Below are 20,908 nucleotides of genomic sequence, written 5' to 3' on the forward strand. Positions count from 1 at the left end.
TAATGTTGCTTTTATTTTAATGTCAAGTTCACGATGATCCCAAATAAATTTTATCAAGAGTACTGTAATGGCACATAGGTTTAGAGCTTCACTTTGAGGTTAGCATGTACAAAAGTCTGGAATTCACTGAACAAACATACTCTTTAATAAGATAAATTATGATGAGCTACGTGTAAGTGGGTTTAAAACAGGGTCTATTTTAAAGCATTCTCTCTTCAAAATGGTGAACTCCTGTGAAATGGAAACAGCATGTGGATTCTGCATGTTACAAAATCCTTGCTTCACGTTGCAGTCTCCTTGGCAGCAGCATATTTTACTTAACAATATTTTTCTTCCTTCTTTTGTTTTCTGACATCTCAGTACATTCAAATAGTCAAAATGTTTAAAGTAACATCACCACAAATTTAATGAAACAGATCAGAACGTGGCCAGCATTGTCAGGCAAAAATTATACAATTTATGTGTCATAGAAAGTACCCACCCCTCCACCTCCCCCCAGCCTCTTCCCTTCCCCCAACCATAATATGGACACCAAAAGATTTAACAAGACTTATAAAAAAATAAGGCACATTTATTCTGATACGATAATTTTAAAATAGAAAACCCCTTCTCAGAACATCTGTATTCAAATGAGCTGTGTAAAAAGACACCTTGTGGTACCTAAAAGAGGTCATGGTACCTATGGAATTGCTTCTTCTATTTTAGTGACAATGGAATAAATTGCACCTATCCCACACTGTCAAGTAATGAAAATATGCCTCTTTGTCTACTACTGAATGAGTCAAAATCTGATATTTCTGGAAATACTTACAAAGGGTAGTAGGGGAGGGGTCAAGTGGTACAAGTGGTAGAAAAACACATAGTCAACTATGTATAAGGGTTGACGGATTGCACTTTTCCACATATTTCAACACATAAAATTTTTCTAACATGTATGAATGATTGCAACCATTTTGGCCATTAGCTATTACCCACCAGCTTTTTATTCCATTTTGGTAAAAATGGGTATTTTTGTAAGACTAACAAAGGGTCAGCAACATGAATACTTACAACAATCTCTTCACAACCCCCAACACAGATATAATTAGTTAACATTTAACCTGAGATACAATCTGTTGAGAGGTTGTCTTTAGACATTTCTTTGTTTGTTGCATCAATTCATACTGACGATGGTAGTTCATGGAAGGAACTTAAAAAAAAAAAAGTTTATAGCATGGCTTTTTTTTTTTTTCCTCTCTTACTGTACTGGTTTAAAAAAAAAAAATCACAGATTTCATGTCCTCACAGTAGCCAGAAGCTAAAATAATGTGCTTCTTTATTGCACGTCAAACCAAGAAGTGTATAAAAGCCAATGCTTCCCAATCCAAATCTGAAAGCCAGGTTCACCTCAACTGGATTCGGAATGTGCTGATTTCCATGGGACTCAAGTTGATCTCACTTATATTTCGGGCGTCTGGAGGTGAATGCATCAAGGATAATGACGAAGGTATGAGACTTACAACAGTAAACTTGTTAAAAAGTTTCTGTACCAATATCTAAAAAGTAAATGATAAAAAAATTGCACGTTTAGAACAACTTTGAAGAAAGATTAGTAGCGCATCTATATATTCAGTGGGAGAAAAAGTGAAAAGTATGTTTGAAGTTCCCTTTTAATGAAAAATAAGGGGAAGGGGAGGGAGATTAAATCCACCTCTACATACTTGAACGTGGAGACTAACCCTGGAGGGAGACACAGGAAACTGTAACGGGAGGATGATGGGCTCTGGATTCCTTTTCTGTTGCTTGAGAACACATCAGGTGCAGGGGCCATTTTTTCAATAAAAGAAAGCACATCTATAGGCCAAGAAGCTTTAAACACATCTATATCCTCTTTCAGTCAATACTTACCCCTAACAGTGGTGCTCATCCACCATATTCCCTGTGCCCAAAGAGCTGGGAGATAGGACACAGGCTGCCACAAGGAAGGCCCATCATGTCAGTGAGTCCCATTTATAGGGTGGGGAGGTTGTTTAGAAAATACTGTCCTCACTTCTAGCAGGTTATTCTAATATGTCTCTCTGGATCGTATAACCCCCTAAAGACTCAATGCCTTAATGTTTGAGTACAAATGTTCACAAGCAAGTATTCTCAGATCATCACTAATAAGGGAGAGTGCAAATGTAATGAAACAAAGATATCAGTGCTTTCTTAGCACCAACCACATACAGGGTGAGGAACAGAAATGCAGAAGCTTATCTATCTAAGCAGATTTAGGCCCCCCTACTATATTTTCTTTTCTTTTTGGGTCCTATGCACATACTAATTTTGTAAGGCTGGAACTGAATTACTTGAGTCTGGTCTACACTATGTCTATTAGGTTTTGGAGAAGAGCTGGGTCCCCTGAGCTGACTTGGTGGAGGAGACCCGCCAGTGTGCTAGAATCAGCCCAAGCATCTTCTTGTAGTTACAGCTAGCTCAGAGCCACAGGCATAAGATTGGAGGCTGATTTGCTTCCAAGGAGAGTTCTCTGATGAGAACTGTCAGCAAGACCGCCTTGAAGTCAGAAATGCGCAGCCACCAAGCAGTGGTCAGCCTGAGGATCTGTTTGGTCTGCAGAGTGTGGACTCATATGCAAATCTTGCTTAATCAGAAGATCTAGCCCTGCATCTTTCCCCTGGGGAAACAACTGACTGGAGCTAAGTACAGCTGCCCTGGGGTCTTCGGTTGAGTTATCCCACTGGCCACAGTCTCATTGCTCCCTCTCTTCCCATACTGCAAGCCAGCACCCCACTTTAGTTACTGTAAAACTTGTCTTGGCCCCTGTAGGACTTGGGTTTGACACTCCTGAACTGGATCATACATGACCATGTCCGAGAGAGGTGGAAATGAGGGGGTGGGCAGGAAGAAGGTGCTATGCAGGTTGGAAATGGAAGACCTAAGAATCGATGAGGACACTGCCTTCAAACGTGTACATGTTTGCCTATGCATTTTAATGGTGACAAGAAGAGACTGAACGTTAAGAAAGGGCTTTCTTAAGATGGGGAAACTTGAACTAATTTGAAGTTGAGGGGAATGAGTCAGCGAAGAGGCAATGAAACATCTCATTGTCAAGATTATCTGCAGAAAGTAAGGATTTCAAAGCACACTAACTCAACAAGCAAAAATAAGCTTTCAGCTCACCTTTCCCTGGGTAGTGGAACAAAGCAGCCCCGTGTCTCTGCTAGAGAAGCAGCAATCAAACCCCTTCCTGTGGAGGATCAAGGCTGCCTCATTGGAATGCTTGCCATCCACCTGCAAATGAGCAGAGCGCCAACACGCCACGGTGACATTAAGGCAAATACTGACACTATTGCATACCCTTGACGTCAGTGTCCCCAAACCACAAATGCTCATTTTATTGAAAAGTGAATCCAGGCAAATCCATTTCCATTCAGGTTCCATGCTCACTGTGCCCACCCACCCCCTGCTACACTCCCTCCCACAAGGAGGCAGGTGATATTATGTTCTAAGAATCCCTGTTAAGTCACTCAAGCCTTGGTTTCCTCCATAGTTCCTGAGGACGTGGGTTATCTTTCGTCCACATATTATATATCGTTTTATCAAAGTTTCTTCAAATAAAGCATTTTATTTTATTTTTAATAAATCCATCAACTGAATAAAGTATACCTGAATTTAGTCCTTATCTTGTCATTGAATGATATATTATCCATCTTAAAACTGAAACATGCTTCTTCGTTGAATACTAATTTTTGCTAATTGCATTAACATTTTTAATCTTTAATGTACTGGTTCATTATTTTTATATAAGAGGCATTTAAATTGAATTAGTTATGCTTATCACTTGCTAAGCCAACCACATTTATTAGATTGATATATCATTTAAATTCACATTACAGAAGCTATTCTTCTTGTGCAGGCAAAAAGGAAAATACTAAACATGGCAAGTCAGCTACAGGGATCAGTATACAGTTTCTTGCAATGAAATTTCTTGTACCCATTTAAGTAGCAATGTCACAAATGCTTCAAGTCCTTGAATATTTAAAATTACAACTATTTAATAAATTTTATGTTTCTAAACTGGGAAAATGTTTATGATAAATAAACTGAATTAAAAATCCTTGGAAAAGTTAAGAAGTGCATATTTATTCCAAGGAGAGTCATGTGCTGCTTGGCACTGACACTGTGACGAAATTGGTCCCTTTTTCTTTTTTGTGGCCACAGATATGAATATGCCCATGTTCTTGATCATCCTTACTAGGGCATAAAATTTTTAATGTGCTACAGAGACATCTTTTCTGAACAGCTGCCAGCATTCCCATCACTGATTTGATTTTAATGTGACTGAACAACTTAAAGCTGTCCTCACCTCAGATTCTTGGCTGGAATAACCTGTTTTATGACATTTAACACTGGTATTTTGCAGTGGTACTGCTGAAATTTTGTTTGAAGGGAGAGAAAAAAGTCATTTAAGGGATTCTGTGAGTCATCACAGGACCACATGATACACACAGTAGGTTGAAATCACATGACAGAGATTTCTAATGAAATTTCAAACAATTTCACAGTCCCAAAATGGCACTAAAAGAGCACATAAGAAAACGCTTTATTTATTATATACAGAAGGATAATAGTTGTGCCAATTGTGAAACCTTGGAATAGTCCTTTATTCTTCCTAATTGTCAGTTTCCTTGTCTGTAAAATGGAGCTAATGCATGTCTACCTCCTTCATGGAGTCATGGTGCAGGTTAACCCATTGAAAATACTATGTAAGGTAGCCCAGCTTATAGGACAGAATGTGCTAGTTAAGAAGCTGTAGAAATGAATGGTTCAGAATCTGAGCTGGGAGTCAGACAGCCTAAGATCTGTATCTTAGTTCTGCAATTTACTAGCTGCTGATTTCAGCAAAACAGTTTTTCCTTTACCATAAAAAAAAAAAAAGAGAGAGAGAGATGAAATGAAATGAAATAGCATAACAAGTACTTAGCCTAGGGTTTGGAGCAGAGGAAGCCCTCAGTATATTGTTATTGTTTCTATCAACATCATCCATCAAATAAATAGTGATTATTTTCATAGTAGTTACAAATTAAACAATATTCTTATCTAACTTCTCATTCACAAATTTCTTTTATTGACATCATAACTTTGTAGCTAAGGATCAGGGAAGCTCCAAATTATATGTCCACAATTATACATCAAAATCAAAACAGAACCCTGATTCAAATTCACAAATTAGATGCCCTCTTAATTAGACTCCAAAAGCACTTATCACTATTAACCTAAAGCATCTGGCCATCTTAACTCACTAGACCATCCTTAAAGAAACACTGATAAGCAGGCATTGCTAAAATTCCTGCAGCACATTTGTTCTTGAATAATGAATATGTAAGGCCTTTAGCAGACTGAAGGTGACAAAAAATTGGGAAGGGAAACACTTTTGGAATTCTGCCACTGAATTTGGTAAGAGATTTAAACAAACAATACAAAAGTAGAGATTAAAGTCATAAAAATTAATTTTCACCAATGGGAAAAAGTTTTACTTTCTCTGAAAACCAAAACTGTACCACTATTCATAAGGACTAAAACACCAAATGAAATGGCATTCATCTTGTGTAAGTTTTAAAAATCAAGTATTCATGAAAGTATCAGTTTTCAAGCAAAAATACCTGAGGCAAAGCAGCAGTTTTTCAGTTTCAAAGTCTGTCTAGACATTTTATTTCCAAGAAAACTGTTTTTCAAAGTAGGGAAACTGTGAATTTAACTTGAATATGTGTACAGGAAAACAGATACCTTCAAGTAGTCACACTATATACTCTAGGAGAGTAAACAAATTTTGAAAGACCTGTTTTTATATTCATTAACACATTAGTAGCATCCAGACCTCAGAAAAGAAGGGGAGGGTGTGGGGAAGAAAACTTACAAATTTTGAAATTGCACCAGGCACTGTGCTAGGTGAGCTTCAAATGAAGTGTCTTTGTAAAACAGTTCAGATCACCATTGAGACTGAACCCCTGCTTGGATGTTCCCAAGTTGCACCAGGAAAATCCACTGTAGAACTTATTTCAGGGGATAAACCAACATCTAGCTCCCAGACTAAGGGGGGGGCCTATGAAATGTCTCCAGCAACTGGGGGAACTAGGGGGGAAGGTGATCTGGCTTACCAAATGAAGCCATCAGGCTCAGAGAAAGCTAGACTGGAGGCAAGGTTTGGTTCCACCACGAATCAGTTAAGTGACTGAGTCTATCCTCTGAAAATTCAGGGAACTAGGTTAGACTTGTGACAAACCCCTTTGAGGATCCACCACAGGGAGGACAATAACAGTAACTGCAGCTAACACTTATTGAGCACCTGCTGTGTGCCAGTCATGTACAGAATGCTTTTCATGGATTAACTCATTTCATCTTGCAACAACCTTTGAAGTAGCTGAGGTGATATACAAGGTGTATTGCTCTCTTTAAAGGTAAAGGAACACCCCTATCACAAAACATTCCCTCTCATACTCAAAGTGCAATTATCACTAATGACTCTACAACGGCCCTTCATGACCGTTCCCCATCAATGGCTGGTGAACACTTCTACGGTGTCCCATCATTATTGAGCAGACAAGAAGAAAACAGGCAGTGTGTTCCCTAACATTTTTAGCACTAGTGCTCCCCTCGTCTTCTCAGGCAGTATAAGGTTCTGAGTAGGGAGATCTGGAGTCAGGCTCTTTGCGGTGTGGCTCCCAGCACCGCCGCTTACTGGCTGTGTGACCTGGAAAGTTACCCCAGCCCTAGGTCAGTCAGTTTTCTCTTCCACACGATGGGGCCCAAATAGTGCCTACTTCCACAGTGTTGTCGTGAGAGTTAAATAAGGCTCACGTAAAGCACTCAGGGTAATACCTGGCATGGAGACACTTCTAGGTACATTGTTTTGGAAAATCTGAGGAATCAGTAATAAACTATATAAGGAATACACATCACAATGATATCAAGATTTACTTTGGCAATACACTTCAACCTTCTCCAATTTATAAAAAAAACAGTGCCAAGATTTTCGCTTCATTATTAGTAACAATCACAACTGCTTATGACTGAATGATCACAGCTGAGAACCTTTATTTGTCAAGCACTTAGTGCTTACTACATGCCAGCTGTTGCTCTAAATGCTTTACAAACATCAACTCATTTAATCCTCTCAGAACATCTCTAAGGTGGGTACTATTACCATTGCCTTGTTACTCGTGAGGAAACTGGGACTCAGAGAATTAAGAGATTTGCTCTAAGACACCCAGCCAGCAAGTACGGGGAATGCACTCAAACCTAGGTGGTCTGACTCCCAAGTCTGTACTTTCACAACTACATTCTCCTGTCTTTGCTCTAGCTGTGGATCCGTGCTCAGAGATACTTAGCTTGGAGGGCAAAGAGGAGGATTGCTTTTGACTTAATATAATGAAAGGCTATCAACTAAAGGAGATCCCCCCTCTGATCCGAGGCTGGAAAAAGGGAGTATTCATTAATGGTTCCAATAGAGCTAAAACCATGATTTACCAAAACATATTCAGAAAGAAAGGTTTAGAAACTATCATTTCTTTCCATCTACAACCCTCCCACCTATCCACTCATCCCATTTTGAAACAGGATTTAAAGTCACTCTGAAAATTACACACACATCTGACAGTCTCTTCTAAGAAAAGGAAGAGCCAAATGTTCCTCTCCTGAGGTGGATGAGAACTCCGCAAAACGTGAGAGCTGAGCTACTCGCATCTCACACCAAAAGAAGCTGGATTTGCTCCTTACAAAAGTGAGGGTCACAAATCTGTAACGCCTGGAAGCTGTGCTAAACAGCATACGTACACACGTTGTTTCTGAGGAAGAGAGGGGTTGTAACTTTGACCAGATTCTCCAAGAAGAATGTGACCCCACCCTTCTCAGAGGATGTGTAAGTTGTACACAGATAAAGGCACAGCTAAACACCTGGTGGGAAAATTTCTCCAACTCGCCCAGATTCTTTGAAAATGCCAAACAACACTCATATTTCAGTGCATTCTGGCAGCTGGGAAGGTTGGGAAATAACCAGTAGAAATTCATTTTCCAGGGCACTCGTTAAAATGTCAATAACGGTTATCCTGTTTTAATCAACAAGATAGCATGACAGAAAGAAAGGGGAAGGTGAATAGCTGTTCTCAGATATGTACAACAAAGGACATTTTTTCCCACAATTTTCACCTTTCGAGAAGCTAGGGAGATCAATAAAGCACCAATCAATTCTTATAAGAAGGGCAAAATAAAGTAAAACCTTAAACTGCCTCTTACAAGAAAAGGAGGGGGTGGTATAAACAAGTTGAGAGAGAAAATCTTATTCAGTAAGTGGTGCTGATGTTGAAATGACTGGTTAACTATTTGTAAGAAACAGTTAAGCACAAATCAAAATAAATTCCATACAGAGTGAAGAGTTAAATGTAATACATAGCTATAGATAGAGAGTATAGATATAAAGATATATATCTAAAATTAAATTAAATAAAAATATATGTAAACATAAAAGCAGTGGAAACAATCTGCAAAAAAAAATTGAAACAGATATCATTGTTCAAAACATCAAGGCAGAATGGCTCCATGAAGCCTAGATGAACAGCTTAATCAAGTTCCTCCTCATCTCTGGAATGTCAGCATTCCAGGATGAACCTTTCACTGTAGCCTGACCCATGATCCGTCCTCCCATGAGATTCTCCCAGCATCCTCTCTACCAAGCCTCTCTTCTCCCTAAATCATTACCCTTTCCTAATGACATGGTTTTCCCGTTTAGTGCACTTGAGTGGTCCTCTTATTCCCCAGTTTTCAAATCTTTATAGAAGCTTCGTTTTGTATCTCAAACTGTTGATAGTGTAAGAACAGAGGGTGATAAAGAGAGCTGGAGGCCAGGCATATAGGATGAGAAGGCTAACATTTAAATTCCTAGACAGGGGCTGGAGCATGCTGGGCCATACAGCTATGAGGCAGGGTTTTAAGAGATGTTTGTTTCCCTCTTCATCTGACTACAAATATATGACATATAATTAAGTTTTTTCCAAAAAAAATTATAAACTAGAAAAGCAAGAGATGCCTATGTAAAAATAAACTCATCTACCAATATAGAACAATTTCTGAAAAACTGGACTTTTTCTCCTTGAGAAACTGGACTTTAAGAACAGATTTAGTAAGTCTTAAAAGGTCAAATACCACCCTCTGAGGCTACGTTCAGCACCCAGGTTCAGAAGACCTGGATGTGGCTCCTGATTCTGCCATTTACTGCTGGGTAGTTTAATTTTAATCATTTAATTTCTCTAACCCTTACTTTCCTAATTTAGCCAATGGTGATAACTCAGCAATTTCTAGAATCATGAGAGTTATTGAAAATTACTGATTCCTAAGCTCTCCACACCAGACCTACAGAATCAGAATCTCAGAGATGGGGGAGTCTGTAAAAGTCTCTTCTTGTAAAAATCTCCGCAGTGTGATCTGGACACAGTGAGTCGGAGAATGATAGCTTGAAATGCTGAACCAGCTCAGTGGTTAGCAAACCTCCAGCCCCCACCTTCCTTCTCTCACTATTGCTTGAGCCCATAACTCCTTTCTCCTCAAGGAGTGAGGGAGACTGAGGCTTAGAACTGAGCAACCTTCAGACAGCAGCCTGGGCATGGGCAAGCAGAGGACGTGTCCTCTGTTACACAGCTGATGGGGGAGGTCAGAAGGGAAGACAGATGTGCCCTTATCATGTCAAGGGGGTCCTCAGACACTTTTCTCATGGAAATACTGTGAGGTGATGGTTAGGAAAATGCTTACTTAGATATAGGCCAATGTAGACCTCTAGTCTTGCTTGGAAGCAGCCAACACCTCTGTTTACATAATTTCAATGGGAAAAATGCACTGCAGTCTCTGAACAACTCATTATTGTATGCTGGAAGCTGCCAGCACACACAAAAAAACAAGAACACAATCCAAAATGATTAGCTCTGGCTTCTGGATTGAGTTATTTTTGTCTTTCTTTTAGTATAATCATGAAATTACACTTGACACCTTTTAAGTATCAAGCTTTCTTTGAATGAATACCTACATTAGCTTCCTTCAATGATTACTTTCCTATTATCAGAGGTTAGGGGACAGAGAGCAATTCTTTAAAGTATCCCTTCGGACTACTGGTAAGTTTTTTCTTTTCCCCCTGCAATTTTATTATTTATTTATTTTTTACATCTTCACTGGAGTATAATTGTACTGGTAAGTTTTTGAACAACTGTTAGAAATACGTGCTAAGAGTCAAAGACTAACATAGAACTGGCACCAATTTATATGATAATGCAAAAAAGCCCCAAATATTTAGTTCTGATCACGTGTTAGGCATTAACCTATGCCTATGGTTAGGCATTTCAGTCTTTATTCTTCCTGGTCAAATTGTTAAATTGCTTTTATTCCCTCTGCTAAAACTCCAGTTTGCACCTGCGTTGGCATGTACTGTAAGCATCATCAGGATAACAATGTATGTCTACAAAGCACTTCTGTTTCAAAGGGCTCTCACAGCACTATTTCATCTGTTTTTCATACTAGACCTGAAACAGGCATATCTGATATCAGGCCCATTTTATAAATGGTAGCTGAGTCAGCAGTCACGCAGCCAGCAGGGAATGAAGGTGGTTCACCTTCCAAAGGTGAGAAGGGCAATGGGAAGCCAGGTGGCTACAGCCAGCGAGGCCAGACTGCAGAGGGACTGAATGCCCAAGGGTCTAAATCAACTTTGTAGGCAATGGGATTTTTAATCCCGAAAGTGATTAGATTTGTATTACAGGAAGCTAGCCAACAGCAGGAAGAATGAAAGGAACAGGTAATCATAAAAAAGAGGTGATCTGGAAAACAAGCAAAAACCTTGGAGGGTAAAACCCTACACTCACCGATTCTGGAGTCAGCTGGTGCTGCTTCCAGAAAATAATCATGGGAAAGAGTCATCTAAAAGTGAGGCTAAAACTTCTCCATGGCCGCCATGGACCCCAGAAGCCCCTGGATCCCTCAGCTCGCTAATGTCCTCTACCATCCATGCCCCGAGGTGGCAGCCTCAGGCTCAGAGTCTGGTGTCTCCACCCTATCCATTCTCTTTAGCCCATGAATTAATGACAGGTTACCTCAGGGAGGCTGCCCATCTCTAGTGCGTTCTTTCCCTGAGTCAAAAAGTAGACCCACAAAAGACCATAGTAGAATCCTAGAGAGAACGCTCGCAAGGTCCATTTGTCCAACAAATTGTCACCGAGCCCCTACTAGGTGCAGGCGCTGTTCTCGGCAGGGGGATACAGCAAGGCATCAAAGAACAGCCCAGGTTTCATGGCTCTTCCATTCTGACCAGCATCTCCTGCCTTCAGGCCTTCCACTTGCTCCTAACTCTTCCCAACCGCTCTACCCTCAGAAATCTGCATTTCTTATTCCCTGACCTCCTTTGGATTTTTACTCCATTATCACCTTTTCTGCAAGGCCTTCTCCAACCACGCTATTCAAATCACCTTCTAAAACTGCCCTTCCTTCCTTCTTCCCCTTCATTATAACACTTATCATCATCTAACATATGTTTCTCTTATTTTTTCATCTTCAATTATTTTTCTCCTCTCACTAGAATCTAAGCTTCAGAAAGGCAAGGGCTCTTGTCTGTTTAGTCCATGACTATACCCCAGTGCCTTTAGCAATAACTGGCATGTAGCAGGCATGAAATAAATCCTGAAGTTCACTCACGTGATCAAACAAGCCCTTTTGACACAGAGGTACACACACAGGCCTCTAACGTTCACTTGCATTCATTATTATTAGACACATGTATTTTCCTACATAGTCAGGCGTAAGTTCCCTATCTTGGACATATAGTTTTAAAGCCCTAAATGTCCAAATTTGTAGGCATTGATCCTTCCTTTGTTTGGTTCTCTTCAGTTCTTTGTTCTTGAGCTAAACATTTTTTCCTCTTACACTCTCTTCCAACATGAACACTCTTCTTTTCGCACTCAGGCCATTTATTATAAGACATTTCCTACAGAATCTATAACCACTCACTATTTCCGGCTAAGTGGATGTCAATCCACAAGATGAAACAGCTTTACAAAACATAAAAATGATGTCAAACCTCTCATCTTTTCTTCTTTTCAAATGCAGTCTCTGACTTTAAAAGTAGGCATGTAGGTAAACTCAAGCAATCAAACTGTGTTAAAATTCCATCCCTAATAAAATCTTCCCTTGTTTCTTCCTCTGATGTGTTTTTATATCTCATCTACATAGCTGGATTCTCAATGCAAAGATTTGGGGTTTTTAGGATTTTTTTTGTATTTTTAGGAGAAAAGATATGAACGTACAAAGTCTCTGGTACAGAAATAATTACACACTATACCTTCTGTTTCTCTAACTCCTGAGAAACACTGACTAATAAGGAGAAACAAATGGAAAATGCCAGTAGGGCTGATCTTAAGGCCTGGTTCTCCCACCTACTAATTATGTGACCTCAGGCCAGTCTCAGCTTCCTTATCTGTAAAAAGAAGCTGATATTCCCTGACCTGCTCACCACACAGAACTTTTCTGAGAATAAAATAAATCAGTCTAAGGAAACACTCTAAACTACAGAGCAACAGTCAAGTGAAAGGTACAATGATGTTGCCTAAAGGTGAAGTCCTCTTAATCATTCTTTGAAGCAGAGTAAAATTTACAGTTTTATTCCTTCCACCCCCTTACACCAAGTATACTACAAAAAGTAATTTTTTATAGATATGTTTTGGGATATACCTTTGATTGTATCGTCCTCAGATTAACCAGATGAATGTCACAAGGGAAAGATGACATTAATGGAGAGAATTCACCGAGCAGCTGAAGGGTGGGCACAGGGACCTTTTCTGTCATTGGAAAGATAGGATGATTCAGGAAAGAAGAAGTTATGTGGCTAAGGAGGGAAGGATAACTGACCGACTTCTTTTCTTCTTCCTATCAAGAAAAAAGAAAAATGCTTAAGAGTTATATATTTGCAGTTCTTACAGTATTAATTGAATTATCAGACAGGGCTTAAACAGGAAAAAAATATACAAATATATTAATACTTTGATTGCATTATATTTTATAAATAAGTCTTAGACAATGCACAGCAGATTACCAAGTTCAGTTCTAAGAAAACAGTGTCCACCTAACTCCCATGTTGAGAAATATCTCTTTTCCATTGCTTTAAAACTAAAAATCCTGACAACATTCTCAACATTCTAGGACAAGGTATAACTTTTTATGAAAATTCTTCCTCAACCTACCACAAAACTCTTAAAGTAGATGGGTTGGGATGTTCATGTATCTTATACATTGTCAAATGCTATCTCTTCTCCCTCAGGTTTTACCCATCATATTCTTATGGTTTCATTTATACACTTAACTAGACTGTAAAGTTATGTATTGATCCAAAGTTATGTTTTATAAATGTTACCCAATGATAGGATTTTTTAAAAAAAACTCAGAAATAAATATTTAAAATAACACAGGTAGCGTAACTAGATCATCTGTTTTTTTTAAATTTGGTAAAATCATTGTCAGTTGCTTCACTTTATTCCAAAAATAGGAACTACTATATGTGTTATAGAATAGTTATCACACATTTACATGGTACACAATTTATTCAGTATAATTTTTAAATACTTTAGTCTTTGCTATGGTGTATGCTTAGAGCCAAGTATTTCAGCATGTTCAAACATTAAGTAAATCTACCAGAACTAGGGATATACATATGGTAGATGACATACACAATTAATTAAATCAATGACTAAGTAGAACCTTAACCAATAATGCCTAAGGTGTAAAAGCAGACACAGAAAAGCACTAAGAAGAAAACATAATTTATGTAGAAAGGTCTTTTGATCACCAGCAACATTTACAGAAAATTTAATTTTATATCTTATTTTTCGTAATGACTATTTCACTGATATCTTCTGATTTTGCATATTTTTAATAGAGGGCTCAAATAAAAGGTTTGGCTACTTATCTGTGTGAAAAGATAAGATTTACAGAAGATACAGAGCTTAAAATTCAGAATGTCAGATTAGCATTGAACAGAGGGTGGTAGCAAAGAGTGAGGAGCATCTTGCCAGCAGCAAACTGTAGATACCATTACAATTCAGACTATGAAGAGAGAAAAGAAAATTTTTTCAAGGCAACAGAGGGACACTACAATATTAAGATACTGACAAAAAATATTAGGTATAAAAAGCGTGGTTAAAAAATTTTATCCATTCCACATTCCTTTTTTTAAGGAAAGATTAAATAAAGCATATAAAATAATATTCTTCAGCAATATTGAAATTTAATGCAGCTTGTAGAATAGCATGAAGAGAGAGGGAACAGTTTCAACAAGAAGCTTTAAGTATACTCAAATATCAAAGGACTTCATAATCTAGGTCAGGATTGCTGACAAAATCACTTTTGAGTAATAAAAGATAAAAGCTTTTTAAGGCAGGAAAACACCTGCCTTATCAGATTCCGGAGGCATTAAGTCCATTCTAGGTCAAGAAACATTCAGAAAAAGCTTTCTGGCTTTGTCTTATGCTCTTGGAGGAATCCTTGGACGCTTCAGTGAGTACGTAGGGTACTTCTTGATAGATTATCTATACCTTAGTAGCAGTGATGTGCATATTTACTATTTCTCCAAACCCAAATCAGTTCTGACCTTCAGTGCTTCCCCCACATTGACCATACATCAGAATCGCTTGGGGAACTTTTAGAAAACACAGATCCCTGGACCCGAACCCAAATCTACTGAATCAGAACCTCCTGGGGTGGGGCCCTCGGAAGGTAAAGTTAAAAGCCCCCCAGATGACTGTCACATAGTCAGTCCCACACCGCTCTGCTGACCTGTGCTAGGAACTGCCACCCCAGACATCCTCCCAACCTTTTAGAAGAAACAAAGCTCCCTTTGGAATCAAAAGTATAAGCCTCATCCTTTAACTTGTTTGGGATTAAAAAAACCAATATGCAGACTCGAAAACATGTTAATGAAAAGTCTTGTCAAATGATACAATGCCGTGAATGTAAGCACTTTTAGCATTCAAGAACTGTGCTATTTATTGTCTCCTAAGCAAGATAAAGAAGAAAAGTTTATATAAGAGTTGTGGTTTGGTGTCAGAAGAGCTCCTTGAACAAGTAACACTGCTGGACACTGACCAAGTCAGGTGTGGCAAAGTCTCAGGCAGAGCGCCATCATTCCCACACTTTCTGAACATATTTATAGCAGTAAGGGGCTAGCAAGATATTTAACTGTGGAGCTATCACCAATCTTTTAACCATAACCCTGATGATAAACCCAAAGCTTATAAAATACATTTACTATAGGAAATTTTACATGTTCATTTAAGCTATAAATGAATTTCCCAGCCTTATAGTAACTAATATACTACTCTAAACATTATTTGGTTTCTTGTAGGTTGGAAGGTTTCAGACTGTACAGGTCTGGTTTTCTCCCTGCATCCTGTTCAACATTAAAAAGAGTTTCTAGCACATTCTGATCCAAACCACACCAAGTTGCGATCTTCTCTATTGGGTTTCAGCCCTTATTTCATAAGTCAGAACTTCTTGCCAGGCTCCTTCGTGCCCTTCATTAAGCCCAGATGAGTTCTCTGATTCCTAAACATCACAGGTTTCCATTCTGTCTACATCAAAACCTGCTAAATTATTAAGAAAAAGATCGTGTTTTTAGTCACCTTTGTTTATTCAGAATGACCTGACACGCGGTGAGAACTTGATAAATGTTTGTTGATGATTAATTAATTTATTAATTACTACATTAACAAGCAATGCAGTATAAATGAAAGAGAAAATTACTGTAGGGGGAAGGATGGGGTAAAAAGACAAAGAGGGAGGAGAGAGAATGAATGAAAATATGTAGACCTGTAAGATTTAGAGATAAATATCATTTAGCGCAGAGCTGAAGTCTAGTAGTATATGGGCCAAGCTGGCCTATTAGACATGTTTTGGTAGCTCTGTATGGTATCAAAAAGTTATTTGTTTTTCAGCCACCTCTCAAAAAAAGAAAAAAATCCAAGAGATTTCACATTAAAATCATCAACACAACAATAATAACAAAAACTCCCCTTAACAGATAACTGTTTTTTTACCCCAAACACTGGAAAATGAAGTCACACTGGGTCCCCACATTCTCATGTGGAAACATCATCTAGGGCTGAGCTGTGGCTCCTAAGTGGTATGTGTCCATCCTCATGTTCACCACAGACCCTCTGGTCACCTCACGTAAGCATTTGCCCTCAAACCTGAACAACCTCCCTCATGCCATCACTTCCCTGAGCCCTGTCAGCATTTGAGTTTTTACCTGATCTCTGCAACTTCCTCTCCTTATATGTGAAGAACTGGTATCCAGAGGTAAAATGACCCAGTTGTAACACACGAACACTTCCTAGTTCAACGCCCCCTTTACTATTATACTAGTCGCCAGAAGAAAGGGGGTAGGAAGTAAGGGTCAAAGAAACAAACCCTGAAGAGTAATGCTGATAAGACAGTTCCTATTTTCCACTTCTGCTGAGCCTTGAGCATTATTCCCACGGATGACAGTCAACCTCACACAGCCACAGTGCTTCACTGGGCATTTACACCTCTCCCAGCAATTATTTATCATTCCAGTCTTGTTCTCACTGCCTCTCTGCAGAACGCTCAAGAACAGGACGCTTTCATTTAGTCATCCAGGATTATTCCCATGAGGCTCAAAGCTTCCCACTAAAATGCGTTCCCTTCCAGGGAGTGTCTCCCCACCTCAGTTTCTACCATTGATATTTTAGTCATAAGTCTGAGTTGAAAATAAAGACACTTTCTAGAAAATTTAAGTTACATGATGACATATTAACATTTCTTAATCAAATGTCTTTTTAATCAATTTTGCTAGAAATTAAAATGTATTTTCTCTTCTCTAGTTCATTTCTTATTTAAAAGAAACTATTGATTTAAGCCCAAGAATTTATAGTTTAGCAAAAGAAAAATTTAACCAACACAGGATTATAAAATCTTTGAATCAAATTTAAATCAATTACTACCCAAAGAGTTCTGAATGACAGTAAACAAATTATTTAACTTCTAAGTGAAAGCTTTATAGATCTGACATGAACATTTTTATTGCCATAGTTAACAGAAGTTTTGTAAATTAGTGTCTATAGAGAGAAAAATCGTCAAAGCCAGAAACATTTCAGGAGGAGCAGAAGATAGTAGCTGCCAGCACTCAGACAATGATTTTTATATAAAGTTTTAATCCTAAAACTAAGCTCTTATCAGTAATTGATTTAAACCACGAGTCTCAAGAACTGGTATAAATCTTGACATCTAAAATGGATATTAAAATCTTTTCCTAAAAGGTTCTAAATACTGGGAGAATTCTTTGCCATAATTAGCTGTTGCCATTTCATTCAATCAACCAGTATTTTATTTATAGAATGCCTACCACAGGCAAGGAGGCCCTGTGGGGCACATGCAAATGAAGTAGACAAATCCCTAGAATCTAGTAGGGGGAATAGAACATGCATACGGTGACAAGGCAGTAAGCAGTAATTGCGATAAATACAGTGGTGCAATGTGCTATCACAGTTCATTCATTTGTGCATTTGTGTATTCATTCACAGAACATACACTGGGTGCTTGCTCTGCTAGGAATAATCCTAGAAGCAGATAGAGACATAAGCCATACTCCCAGTGGGTTTACGGTCCCAAAGAGGAGAAAAACAATGATCACATAATCACACAAACACAAAGGAGAGGTGCATGGTTCTGAGGGAGCGCAGAAGGGGATCTGACCTGGTCAAGCCGAAGCAGTTGATGAAGTAGGCCCTGATCTGAACTATTACTAAGAGTCGCTGGGCAGAGAGATTGAAAGGCGTGTGCAAAGGTGCTTTGAGGGCTGGGTGCATGGGAAGTCCCTATGACTGAAAGAAAAACCAGCTGGCCCAGAGCAGAAACAGGGAAAGCCATGTAGATGAGGATGGGGGACAGGCAGGGCCCATACCACGAGGAGATCTGTGGGCTATGGTAAGGATTTGGCTTTTATATTGAGAGCAATGAGAAGACATAGTGGGGTTAAGCAGGGCACAGGGAGGACAGATTTGGTTTTGAAAAAACAAAAAACACTGCTTACTGGGTTAAAAACAGATATAGCAGAAAGAAGAGACAAGAGTGGATGTGTATAGGCTACCTCCAGGAAACACATGATGCTAGTTTAGATTAGAGTCGCTGAAGTAATCAAGTTCATAGATTTGAAATATTCAGGCAATGAGATAGCCAAGCACTGGTGATGACTCTGCTGTGAGAAGAGAGCAAGCAAAGGAGAAGTGTCTATCAGAGATGACTCATAGGCGGCTGGACTGGATGGAAGGTGGTGCTAGTTATCAAGAGAGGGAACACTGGAAAAGGGCCAGGTGTGAGGGGGAGATCACAAGAATGATATTGGATATGTCGAGCTTGAGATGCCCTTAAAAATGTAGAAAGAAATGCCAGGAAGCAACCAGATAGATGGGTCTGGAGGTGAGAGGTGAAACCGAAGCTGGGGGCTTGTATTTGTGGGTTCCAATTGACGCAGAGGAAGGCCGTACAAAATGAGAAAAGGAAAAGGCCTGGGGCCGAGCCTTGAGGGCTCTAATATTTAATGGCTGAATAAAGAGCTATGAGAGAGACAGAGAAAGAACTACCCCAGAGTCAGGAGGAAAACCAAGTAAAACCAAGTAAGTAGGGCACCATGGAAGCTCGCTAGGCAGTGTTTTAGGATATGACAATGGTCAGTGTCACATGCTGTTGAAAGGTGAAGTAAGATGATAACTGAAAACATCCACTGGATCTAGTGACACTGGCAAGAGCATATGATGGGTGCTCAAACCAGACTGAAATGATCTGAGTGTGAGAGGGAGGTGAGGACACAAACTTACCTCATCAGCTCTGGCTCAGTGGGGTAGAGGAGATAGTGTAGGGGAAACAGAAATGAGAGTCTGAGTGAGGGCTGTTTTTTGTTTTTGTTTTTCATGATAGAAAACGAAGAGCATTTAAAAGCCAACTGAAAGGCTATGAGGAGCAGGGACAGGGAAGGAGGGAGGATGATTAACAAAAGGATCCTCAGGAGGGAGACTGGGGTCAGTTCCAAGGACACTGGAGGGACTGGGCTACAAGGAAAGGAAGGTAACACAAGGGAAGAAGGACAAGGTGGGAGTAGATGCTTGGTATCTAGAACAGAGAGCCCTATGAATGGCTGTTCTCTCTACACAGTGGATGGTGAGGCCACTGGCTGAAAAGAGTAGAAAAGATCTGAAATGGTCAGTGTGGAAAGATGAAAAGCAGAGTAAGTGAAAACGAGCCATGTCCAGGGCCATCTGAGGTGGGTAGTCAGCAGTCTATGGGGGGCTCTGAGGTAACTTTTCTGCCACCTGAAGGAGTATACTGTCAGGTTGGTTCATGTCCGATCAAGCTTTTGCCAGACTCTTTTACATGGAATGCTAGATTTTTGCTTTGAGTAATGAAAACTGAACAAGAAAGCGTTCAAGTAAATCTACTTTCAACAGATGAGCCTAAGACTAGAATGAGTATACTAAGGTTTCAAATAAATTTTATTAATCAAACTTAATCTCCTAAGTACATGACTAAGCTCTATCCTTTAAACTCAATGCTCATTTCTTTCAAAGTAATTTCAGGAAATTTCACCCAAGCTGATTCCTTAACATTATTTTATATCTACACAATAAGCAAAACTAAAAATTAAAATGGCCTGAATGTAAATCTTACACAGTATATATAAATGAAGTTCTCTTTTTTGTGAATACAGGCTAAGTCTATTACAAAAATATCTCAATATTGGAAAATGCAAAAAATAAAAAAGTATAAAGTCATAATTTTGGATGGCAAAGAACAAACAACGTCCGAACATGAGAGCTTTTTTCCTACCATATTCATGACACTTCTTTTTTCTAGTAGTATTCGAAATAAATTAGCTGTAATCTTGTTATCATGGACACCTTGCTCAAGGCCACGATTATCATCTTGCATGAGTCTTCGATCCATGATAACTTCAATCTGACCTACCAAACAAACAAACAGGCCAGGGTTATTCATTGAGAACCTCATAATACAAGGCAGGGTCTTGACTGAAGTTTTTCCTCCAGTCAGGGAGACAGACCTATACAACCCACAGTACCATGGGCTTCCTCTCGATAATAGCGCAAAGCAGCTAGTATAAACTCATAAAGCAAGATTGTATTTCTTCTTTTCTTTATCAGTTTCTAGTAAAATCTAATAAGAAATTTAAAAATGGGACAGAAGAGATCAAAATTAAAGTGAAACTTACAAAAAATGAATAGAACCAGTAAATTAAATCCTCCAAAAATTTAGTGGCTTCATTTGGAATTTAAAAATGTTTATGAGGTTCATTAAAAAATGTACATCACGCATGGAGTAATAAGACAAACACAGAAGGACAGAATCTAAAAAGGATTTGAAGTAAAATTTTAGGTTACTTGATATGCTGTGATTCTCTGAAGCCCTAGAATTTGGAGACACCCACCATGTACCCCCTTCCCTCTCTGATACTGTGTTAGTTTGTCTTTTCTCCTATGGCCCCAAAAGTTGTCATATTTGGCTCCTTTATTTGCTATGCAATAATTCTACAACTCCTTTAGTTTAAATTGTAAGCTAATGGTTAGGTTATAAAATTACAGACTAAAAAAAAAACTGAAAAGAAATCACCCAGAGACATATTTATATGCTTAAGATTATACTCCCCCCAAACCCACTCAAGTTATATGTGTTTAAATATATATATTCATCTATCCATTCATTCATATTTACTACTGTATTGAGCAATCATTTGGCATAAAAGGGAACTACATAAAGGATTTTAATAACTATTATGCTTACATAGTCAAACCAAGTCTGTTTAGTTTCTATCTTCTCAGTT

The 20,908-nt window shown here is 38.8% G+C and overlaps 1 protein-coding gene across 1 annotated transcript in view; it reads right to left on the reverse strand.

The window, feature by feature from the left end:
• Positions 1 to 494: 494 nt before the first annotated feature.
• MAN2A1 (mannosidase alpha class 2A member 1) overlaps positions 495 to 20,908 on the reverse strand; it is a 159,541-nt gene continuing 139,127 nt past the window's right edge. The window contains exons 19-22 of the mRNA XM_060009039.1: positions 19,900 to 20,033; positions 12,739 to 12,933; positions 3,160 to 3,270; positions 495 to 1,535 (exon numbers count right to left, since the gene is read on the reverse strand). Of these exons, the coding sequence (XP_059865022.1) occupies positions 1,383 to 1,535; positions 3,160 to 3,270; positions 12,739 to 12,933; positions 19,900 to 20,033 (593 nt within the window). The 3' untranslated portion in view covers positions 495 to 1,382. The remainder of the gene's footprint in view (positions 1,536 to 3,159; positions 3,271 to 12,738; positions 12,934 to 19,899; positions 20,034 to 20,908) is intronic.

Source organism: Delphinus delphis, chromosome 3, assembly GCF_949987515.2.
Source record: "Delphinus delphis chromosome 3, mDelDel1.2, whole genome shotgun sequence".
Lineage (NCBI taxonomy): Eukaryota > Metazoa > Chordata > Mammalia > Artiodactyla > Delphinidae > Delphinus > Delphinus delphis.